The sequence below is a fragment of the Hylobates moloch genome, unplaced genomic scaffold (genome assembly GCF_009828535.3).
Source record: "Hylobates moloch isolate HMO894 unplaced genomic scaffold, HMol_V3 SCAFFOLD_15, whole genome shotgun sequence".
Taxonomy (NCBI): domain Eukaryota; kingdom Metazoa; phylum Chordata; class Mammalia; order Primates; family Hylobatidae; genus Hylobates; species Hylobates moloch.
Window position 1 is genome coordinate 80,051,818 of NW_026652290.1, and position 9,738 is coordinate 80,061,555.

The following is a 9,738-nucleotide window of genomic DNA, read 5'->3' on the forward strand; positions in this document are numbered from 1 at the left end:
GTTCATTTTCTCCCTTTCTTGTGTGTAAACTTTTGGTTAGCCCCAGCACACTGTGTACTTACAACAGGCTGTGCACTAAATGTCTATTGGTGCTAATGCCATTTTATGCAGATGTGTATTTCTATTGTGTGAATCTGGGTAGCTCTGTAGGAGGGTGCGATTGTGAGCCTGGGCATTTTGTACGTGCGTCTGTGCAGATTTGGAGTGCATGCATCCTGGAGAGTGTGCCTGCAGGAAAGGCAGATGAAGGATTCTTGTGTTTGTATCTGACCACCGGTGTAGAATCCATAAGGGGAAAATCAGAAAGGCAGGCCTTATGTTATGTAGAGAAGCAGGTCTACGGGTGCTGGGAAACTGCTCTCAGGGCAGGTGGGTGCCTGAGGGAAGGGGCTCCGCTGTGTTTATTATGGCACGGCTGGAGGTGAGGTGTGATATAACATAGAGGGCATATTTATGTAGATGAGATGAATTGCACATACGTGTGTGTGTGTGTGTGTGTGTGTGTGTGTGTGTGTGTGTGTGTGTGTCGCCTCTGTCAGCCTGGCTGTGCCTGCCCGCTCCCGCCGAGCCCCGCCCGGCACAGTGGAGCTCAATCAGCCGCTGCATGAATACACTCGAATGGAAAGTTGTGCTCAGCTGACCGGAGAAATCGGAGCCGGGCTAGTACTGCTCCCCTCCTCCATGGCTCCCTCTCGCCTGCCCCCGCCCTCCCTCCGGCCAGACGGCCACCGGGGCCCGCACACTGGGGCCAGGGAGCTTCAGCTCAGCTGGGGCCGGAAAGGGCCGGAGCGGTGGGAAGCCGTGGGGGCCTCAGCGCGCGTACCAGGAGGTCGAGCGTCCCGGCGGGCCGGGCATCTCAGCTCCAGCGCTGGGGGACAGAGAGGAGAAGGGGAGGGCCCGGGAAAGTCCCTGAGGCACAGCCAGTGCTCCAGGTGACGGCCACACAAAGGCTTAGGCAGGACTGACAGGGCCACAGAGGCAGAGGAAGAAGAGAGGGAGAAGAGACTGCTCCAAGAGGCCGAGTGCATCCAGTGCGCCACAGGCCTGGGAACAGACTTCGAGCTCCGGGGTCCCGGGTGATGCGCTGGGTCGAGAATGTACCAGGCTGTCCCAATCTCCTTGCAGAAGAACCTGGGGGCCACTCCACCATCACAGCCCCCTCGCCAAGCCCAGGCACGGGCCTTCCCACTGCCTCACTGAACCATCTCCCCGCCCAAAGTCCCAGGCACCCCCCAGGCTGGGCCCTCCGTCTTCAACCCCATTCCCAGCCGGGACTGGCCAGACTCTTGTGCCTCCAGCCCCACTATTGATCGGCATCTCCGCCCCGCGCCGTGGCAGCTTCCGGGTCATTTCATTTTAATCGGTTGTATGTCTCGCCGGGGATAATCAACTGCAGTTGCACTGGGCAGTCGATTCCGCAGGATTCAAGGAGGGCAAGAAGAGAGGCCAGGTGGGGGGCTCAGGGCCAGGGCTAGGGGCAGGGACGGAAGAGGGCTGGGTGCGCAGAGACTGAGCAGGTCAGAAGGGGTAGACGGGCCTCTTCCCTCAGGCAGGCACATCTAGGGGTCAAAGACTTTGATACGGATTTGCACAGTTTCATACCCCATTCTGCCTCTTCAGGTTTCCAATGCAAATCCTGGATTGTCATTATTTTTCTTTGAGAAAATAGCCAAGTTGGCTACTATTCCTCAAGCCTCTGGAAACTTACAGTAGGTGACTCAGGTACACAGGAGGCCTAAGCACACAGGGAAGGCTCTGAGCCAGAGCACTCCGCTGGGATGCCAGGTGGAAGTGTGCTGCGTGCAGGGTAGTGGGTGCGGACTCACTGGAACCACTGGAACGCCAGAGGCAGAGGAGCCAGCCTACTGGCTGCTGCATGGCCCAGACATAGGGGACAGATGGTTAGCACTTAGGCCTGCATACTGGGCCTGACCCAGGCTCACAAGACCCACGAGAGAGCACACACCAATGCACACATTCTCCTGGCTGAGGCACAACCTGCAGCATTCCCAGGAGGTGGGGGCTGTGCAGTGACTGAGATGGCTTTCTGCAGGTGGAACTTCAGCCTGGCCTTGCCCTCAAGCTCTGTCTGAGTGGCCTGTAGGGTGTTGACCACTTTGGCCAGGGCTTTGAGGGGCCCAGAAAAAGACTAGGCCAGCAGCTGGTAAAAGGCAAGATCTGGCCAGAAAGGGGCCTCTATTCTCTCACTCCGATGCTTAAAGGGGCAGAGGCCAAATCAACCATAATATCCCCAGTAAATCAAACAGAATAAAGGATGGACTGGGATAGCCAAAGAGCCCCATCACCCTCTGCCCTCCAGCCAATGAATACCCATTGAGATCCTTTATGTCTTAAAGGGACAGGAAGGCCTGTTATAGGTGGGCAGCCTGGCAGTCATATCTAGGGAGTGCCTAGAACAAGGGAACCCACATATGTCTACGCTAGACCCAAGACCCACAAGACACATGCCCAAGTACCTTGTAGGTGTATTGGAGCCCCGCAATATGCACTCCTTGCAGAACGAAGGACACAGAAACTGCCTAAGCCATACACGAATACCTGGGCTATGCAATATACATGAAAACATACTGGACACACACCAATGCACTGTACACACATTTATACCAAACATCACACACACACATCCTTTTGTATGCAGACCTTGACTGAGGGTTGAAAGCCCAGCATCCAGAATTGCACACATATACACACCCACAACAAACACACATGTCCTTCCTGCAGGGAACCTATATGTAAGGTCAGAAAGTACAAAGCATAGAGTATTGGTATTCGTGCAGACCTGGATGGAAACACAGGAGATGAGAGAGTGATACATGATAGATAGCAGGATAGACAGATAGACAACAGGCTGCTGGCACCCAGTAAGGCCCAGGCCCTCCAAAGCTAAAGGCTGCTGTGGAGTCTGATGGACAGTTTTCTGCAACACAGAAGGAGTGGGCACTGGATGCCCCAAATCTGCTTTCTCTGCACCGTGTGTTGAGATAGGAAATCATTTTAACTTCCAGGTTTGTCTCCTGTCCCCTAGACAAAAAGGCACCTGCTCGTTGATGTCCTCTATCTAGGCAGGCCCTTCCAGGAGTCACCCTCCAGCATTGCCACTTCTTGCCTTTCATCCATCAATTCTGGTCAGTTGGCTGAGCAGGGTCCATCCAGACTCTCCACACTGAGGCAGGCACTTCTTTGGGCTTCCAGGCCCAAGCTCTGTGTCAAGTATGTGACTGATTATCTAAAAGCAAAGGTGGGTGACAGAGCTCCTCATCCCAGAACAGAGGCTCAAGTTGGGTAGAATCCAGGCAGTCTTTTTCCCAAATTCCTACCACCTGGGTCAATATTGCCTGAAATCTGGCAGGACAGGGAACATTTTCCTGAGCAGTGAACACACACAGAGATTCTGACACCGTGTGCCAGGCCACAGAACTTGGGAGCTCTGGAGGTTGGCTGGATGCTCTGGTTCTAAGTAGGGGTGCACTCAGGAACCTTCCCTGTCTGGCAAATGCACACCCTGGACATGCAAGTTCCCACTGGAACACTCAGGGCACCTCTGGGCCAGACAGCCTCTTTGCCCAGCCTGGCCCTCCTAAACCCCCTGGCACTGCTGGGGATGGGGACAAAAGGAAATCGGAAGTCAAAATTAGTTTGGAAATGGATGCAAAATTCCAGGCACGCTTGGATTCCCCCAGTCCTCCTTGCTTTGGAAATTGGACTTTCAAGTAAAAGCAAGTTTTCTGAAATTACCCCTTTTGCTCCTCCTTGGGTGCAGGTACCCTGGCCCAGAGCGGCAGATGCACGGCCAGCCAAGCCATCCCAGGGAATTTTGGGGGCCCCACCCAGGGCATGGAGACCTTGGGGCCAGTGGGAACATGGTTAGTAAGAGGTGGTGATTTTTTGGTTTTCATTTTAAAGTGTAAACCAACTCTGAAATGTCTTAGGGGCTTGAGAGACTCCAGCTGAACCCCAAAGATGGGAAGAAATTTCAGGGAGACAGATCAAGACCCGTAAGGCAAATCACACTGTCACATAGACATACACTCAGGAGGTGAGGAGGGGAGTCCACCCTAATTCTAGGCCCTAAACTCTGCAAGTGACCTCCTCCCTCACTCCTCCTGCCTTCCCCACTCAGGCCACTGTCCCACCCACCCCCCCCCACCCCCCAAGAGGAAGACAAAACCTGTCAGCTCTACTCGGGATGGATGCTGGGGTTTGGCGACCTTGTATGTTTTTCCTTTTAAAAAACAAAGCAACAACTGAAAGACACCCAGAACACCCCCAAGGACCCACAGGGTCTTGGCAGGCTACAATTTGAGCTGAATGCATACTGTGGTGAAGTGGGCCTGGTGTCTCACTCTGAAGAAACTGGCGGTAGCCTCCTGCTCCCAACCCTCGAACCCTCTTTGCCTTTTTGCTCAGGATCCAGCTTTGGCTCTTTTCCGGAGGGCCTGTTCTGGTCTTCCCAATGCCCTCGGGGGAAAAAAATGCTGAGATCCAGCCTTGAAATTCTGCCCCGGCTCAGGTGAGCAGGAGTGGAAGTGAAGGCCGAGCACCCCGCGGCTGCAAGCCAGGGGCGGACAAAAACACCAGTCTCTGGGAGTGATAAGAAAATGGAGAATACTGTATTTGCTTTAGAAAGTTTTTACATATAGATAAACACGCAGTTTAAGATAACAGTAAAAGCGCCCTACAGGGAGCGAGAGATACCTCTGAAGCTGCTAAGAAATACTGGAAATAGCTTTTGCATAAGAATACTACAATCTCACTCTCCGCTTTCGCTAGCGACGGGGTCCCTCTTCCTAACCCAGGCCACTATGCCTCTCCTTGACTGCCAAGTCGACACCAGGAGCACCGAGTGGGAGGAGAACCCCAAAAAGAAAAGAGACAGGTGAGCGGGGAGGAAGACAGAGAAAGGGAGAGGACAGAAAGAGAAAGGGAGAGGAGAAAAAGCAATATCATATACAGGCAATTTCTACACATATATTACAAACTGGGAAAATGACCGATCATTAAGATATACATAATTCATATAAAATTTTGAAATAAAAATAAAAATCTGTTACAGTCATAACTATTCTTTTTCCACATTTATAACCAGTACCCACACAGGCAGTGACAGAGTGGAGAGAAAAAGGTGCTTACGAAGAAAATGATTGTCTGCTGAACAAAAAACAGAAGATCGCATTTTGTTTGACCAATACTTGGACTTAAAAACAGACAGAAGAAGAGAAAGAAAGAGAGTGAGAGAAAAAAAAGAGAGAGAGCAACAAAAGGCAAGAAACATTTGCTATTTCCCTCTCCAGGAGTTCTTTTTTTTTCCCCCTGTCTTTTTTTGTTTTTTGTTTTTTGTTTTTTTTTAACAAATTCGGAACGGAGATGGCGATTTTTGTTTTCTTTTTGTCTGTTTTGCTTTTGTCCTCTTGTCCTCGTGGTGGTGATTGGTTTTTGTATAGTCGACTCTTTAAATCATTTTTAACTAGAGAGAATATTTTCCCAGATACAAATAAATCGTCATGCAGGTGGGGTGCCGGGTCCATGGGAACCGAAAGGAGAAGCCGTGCTTGTCCTAGAAAGTATACAATTGTCACCTCTTTTATGTTTTCTGCCCGCAACATCAGCGTTTGACTGTCTGTTGGCGTCGGGGTCCTTTGGGGTGGCCGTAGTGGTAGATGGTGATTGGGGGTTGTTGATAGTTTGCGGTTAATTTGTTATTTTCTTGTTTTTTATATATTTTTGGCTGGGGTGGGAGTGCGTGTGGACTTGTATGTGTGTATGGTTGGGTATCCTGATTTCGGTTTGTTCTGGGGATGGAGGAGGAGGAGGAAGAGGAGGAGGGCTAGGAGGAGGAAGGGAAGGAGTGGGGGAGGAGGGGAAGGAGGGGGAGGAGGGCGGCCTTGGCTATCATACATCACATTCCGAGTCGCTGGAGGTTACCGAGAGGATGGAGGTGCCGGTGTCCGCGCGCTCCGTCAGGCTGGACACGCTGGTGGTCGGGCTGGCCGCCGTGGACGGCGACTCTGCCGAGCCGTGCGTGGGGCAGCCGGGCTCGGCCAGCGAGCGCATGCCGCTGGGTCCAATGGCCTGGTGCTGGAGCCTGCGGGAGAAAGAGAGCCGCGCCCGCCCTGACACAGAGGCCCGCCACCCGGCTCCCCCGCGCCGCCGCTCCCCACTCCGCTTTCGGGAGCGTCCCAAGTCTTCTCAGATAGAGGCTGGCCTCGGAGGAGAGGCAGAACCCGAGCCCGGCCGCTTGGGGAGGCCTGGGTGCAAGCGGCAAAGTACGCCAAGCCCTGGAGAAGCAGAAGTCGGAGAGGAGCCGGGCGCTTCTTCCCTCCGCAGTCCCTGGGGCTCTTCAAACTGAGCCGGCTGCCCCGCGACCGGTCGAGTTCCCCCAGTAACCCCGTCCCTGCTCCCTCAAACACACACCGGGAGCTGCGGGTTCCTCACCGCCCGGCCCGTCTCCGGGTAGAACCGCATACTTTGCTCTCTGGATACCAGCGCAGAGCGCAGGACCGAGGGTAGAGAAAAAAGGAAAGCTGGCAGTGGAAAAGTGGGGAAAGAGCAGGGAGACAGAAAAGGGGCAAAGGAGAAGGCAAGAGAGGAGCACAGAGCAGTCTCCAGTTGCCCTTTCCCCCACCGGGAACCTTCTGCCTGGACCTGGTGTCTGGAATTCTCTCCACAAGGAGGCCTTGGCTTGACCCTGGGCGCTCCCCTCATCAGACGAAAAGTGGGCTCCACGGCAGGGGTGAGAGGGCCATGGGCTCAGGTCCCGGCCGCCTAAACTCGAGCACACCTCCAGAAACTCACCCAGCCCCCACCCACGGGCAGCTGTCAGCAGCTGGAGGTCCTGCTCCCTGAGGTACACCAGGCCCTGGGCCTTCCTGGCTGGATAGAGAGAGACACAGGCTCCACATCAGGGCTTTCACCCAAATTCCTCTCTTCTTTCTCCCTTCTCTCCCCACTCCTTTCGCCTATCCACTTCTTTCCCTCTGGTTCTTTTTCTCCTTCCCCCAGGCCTAGCTCCTGTGATGTTGGTCAAGCCCTATACAATTTTGTGACTTTGTGGCCAACTTGCCGGCAGCGAGGCTGCTCGTGCCCGCTTCCCAACTTAGGGGACCAAAGGGATTCTCCTCGGCTGGAACAGGAGGGCGAGTACATGCACACGCGCGTGCACACACACACGCACACGCACACACTAGGCCTCTCCACTCCCAGCCCGGTTCTCCTGCTCCCGGTCAGGCAACGTGCAGCGTTGCGGGAAACAGGCCCGCTGCGCAGTGGCCTCCGGCCTTTTCCCCTTGTGATAGGGACCCAGGTTCACTTTTCTCTCTCTGACGCTCGTGGATTTCTCCCAGGGTTTTGCAATGCACAGAAATAAGAACCAGATGGCAAGGAGTGCTTTCCTTCCCTCCCTGTCTCTAGGCTCCAGAGGATCGCCGAGCTGGCGGCAGGGCTGAGGAGGCAGGCACGGGTGCAGCGCAGGGCTTAAGGCTCGCAGGGGCTGCGGGCACTCGGGTCTCAAGCGCACACTCTCCGCCCTGACGAAAGCGCCTCTTGGTCAAAGCAATCAATACACCCACAGCCAGCCCGGCCCCTCTTCCGCGCGCCCCGGACAAGCTTAAACTTTCTCCGACTGGCCAGGAGTCACGGCTTCCCTGGCTCTCAGCGGCCGCTCCGCTAGCCCCATCTCAACCCCTCTCCCCTTCCCAGGCCTCTGAGGCTGTAGCCAGGCCGCGGCCCCCGCCACTAACCTGTTCTTGGCCGCCGCGGCGCGGTCGCGCTGCCGCCGGTTCTTAAACCAGTTGCCTACTTGTGTGGGAGTGAGGCCGGTGGCCTGCGCCAGTTCGCGTTTCTTGCTGGGGTTGGGGTAGGGGTCCTGCAGGTACCACTCCCGCAGCAGGCTCCGAGTCCGCTCCTTGAAGCAATGCGTCTTCTGCTCGCCGTCCCAGATGGTGCGTGGCAGCGGGAACTTCTTGCGCACGCGGTACTTGTCCACCGGGCCGAGTGGGCGGCCGCGCAGCTTCTCGGCCTCCTGGTAGTGCGCCTCGAGCCACATGGCCTGCAGCTTGCCGTGAGACTCCTTGGTGAACTTGTGGTTCTCAAGGATGTGGTAGAGGTCGCGGAAGTTGCCCGTGTGGAAGGCGACCACGGCGCGCGCGCGCAGGATCGACTCGTGTTTGTTGATGGCCTCGCACGCCCCGGGGGCCACGGGCAGCGACCAGAGGAAGCGGCCCAGCCGCTCGATGTCGCCCGTCTCCTCCAGCGTCTCACAGACGCTGGCCACCTGCTCCGGCGAGAAGTTGAGGGTGGGCAGCTGGAACATGGACAACTCTTCCGGGGGGGCCCTGGAGCCGCCGCCGCCGCCGCCTGCTCCGCCAGCACCGCCGCCTCCCGCACCGTTCCCGCCGCCGCTGCCGCCTCCCGCGCCGCCGCCGCCGCCCGCACCGTTCCCGCCGCCGCTACTCGCCAGAAGTATGGAGCGGTGGTGAGAATCGGCGAAGTTTGGCAACAAGAAGTGGGAGGAATAGAGGTCTAGGGGGGAGCGGAATACCATGGACTGACCTGAGAGGAGAGGAGAAAATTCAGGGAGAGGAAGAGAGAGGGGAGGAAGAGGAGGAGAGGGGCGATGAGGACCAGGAGGAGGGAGAGGAGAGGGGGGAGGAGGAGAAGGAAAGGAGGGGGGAGCAGGAGGAGGAGGAGGGGGAGGAGGAAGGGCGTAAGGGACACCCACACCCCACACACATCCACACACACACACACCCGCGCAGCCACATAGAGAGGGAGGAAGGAGAGCGGCCCGGTGCGCGCGCGCAGAGAGAGAACCCGAGACAGAGAGGGAGAGGGAGAGAAGAGAGGGAGAGCCAACCACCGCCAAGTCAAGATTCAGCGATTCCACCGCAGTCGCCCTAATGACAACAGCCTCATAATATCTCCCCTAAATCCACAGTGAGTGCAGCATTGAAACATTTTGTTTCGCTTTTCTATTGGTCTGTGGCGTGTCGTTGTGGCGTTGCCACGGCAACCACTGCCAATCACTGTCAGCCCTGCCAATCAATACCGAGAACGTAAGGACGGTTTTACCACTTAGCCAGAGGGCGGGGGGAGGGGGAGAGCAGGGGAAGGAGGGAGAAGTGGGGGGATAAAGAGAATTTTTTTTATCTTTGCAACTCTTAATCTCGCTACTTCCCCCTCCTCTCTTCTCTCTTCTCCCTCTCTCTCCTCTTTTCTCTACCGCTGTCTCTGGGCCTTCTTCTTCCCTTTTCCCCAAAGAAGTTGATCCAGAAATTCGAAAAGCCCTGGGCACAGAGTTATTGAATGGGATGTGCAATTAGAGCGGGGATTTTGTTGGGAGGCAAGAGGGTCCCCCAGGCTCCACATAGGCCAGGTCGGCGGGCAAGGAAAGACGGCTGACCAGCCCAGCGGGCGCGGTTTGCACATGGTTTGCACGTCGGGCCGCCTCTTTCTGCCTATGTGAGCACTAATAGTGGTAACGAAGAAAGGAGAGATGAGATCATGGGGCCCACCAAGCACCGACCTTGGCCCAGCGGGCCGTGGCGCCAGCCAGGGATCCCGGATTCCGAGGGTATCTGGCGCCAGGGAGCCTGAGCCCAGTTCCCAGGGTGCTGGAGGCCGCTCTTGCCTCCCCCATCGGTGCCCATGGACCACATTCACCTCAACGCCCTCTTCATCAGTTAGGCTTCTCTTTACTCCCTCCCCGGCCAAGGAGCCTCG

General features: G+C 56.0%; 1 protein-coding gene across 2 annotated transcripts; it reads right to left on the reverse strand.

Moving 5' to 3' along the window:
- Nucleotides 1-4,609: 4,609 nt before the first annotated feature.
- Nucleotides 4,610-8,774, reverse strand: SIX3 (SIX homeobox 3). Of its 2 annotated transcripts, XM_058428590.1 has the most exons (3): nt 7,758-8,774; nt 5,944-6,103; nt 5,442-5,575 (listed from the first exon to the last, which is right to left on the reverse strand). In XM_058428590.1, exons 1-3 carry the CDS (start codon nt 8,558-8,560, stop codon nt 5,486-5,488), a joined length of 1,053 nt encoding a protein of 350 aa, XP_058284573.1. In that variant the 5' UTR covers nt 8,561-8,774; the 3' UTR covers nt 5,442-5,485. The 2 variants fall into 2 exon arrangements, with proteins under 2 accessions (XP_032033068.1, XP_058284573.1); XM_032177177.2 differs by having other exon boundaries at nt 4,610-6,103.
- Nucleotides 8,775-9,738: the final 964 nt, after the last annotated feature.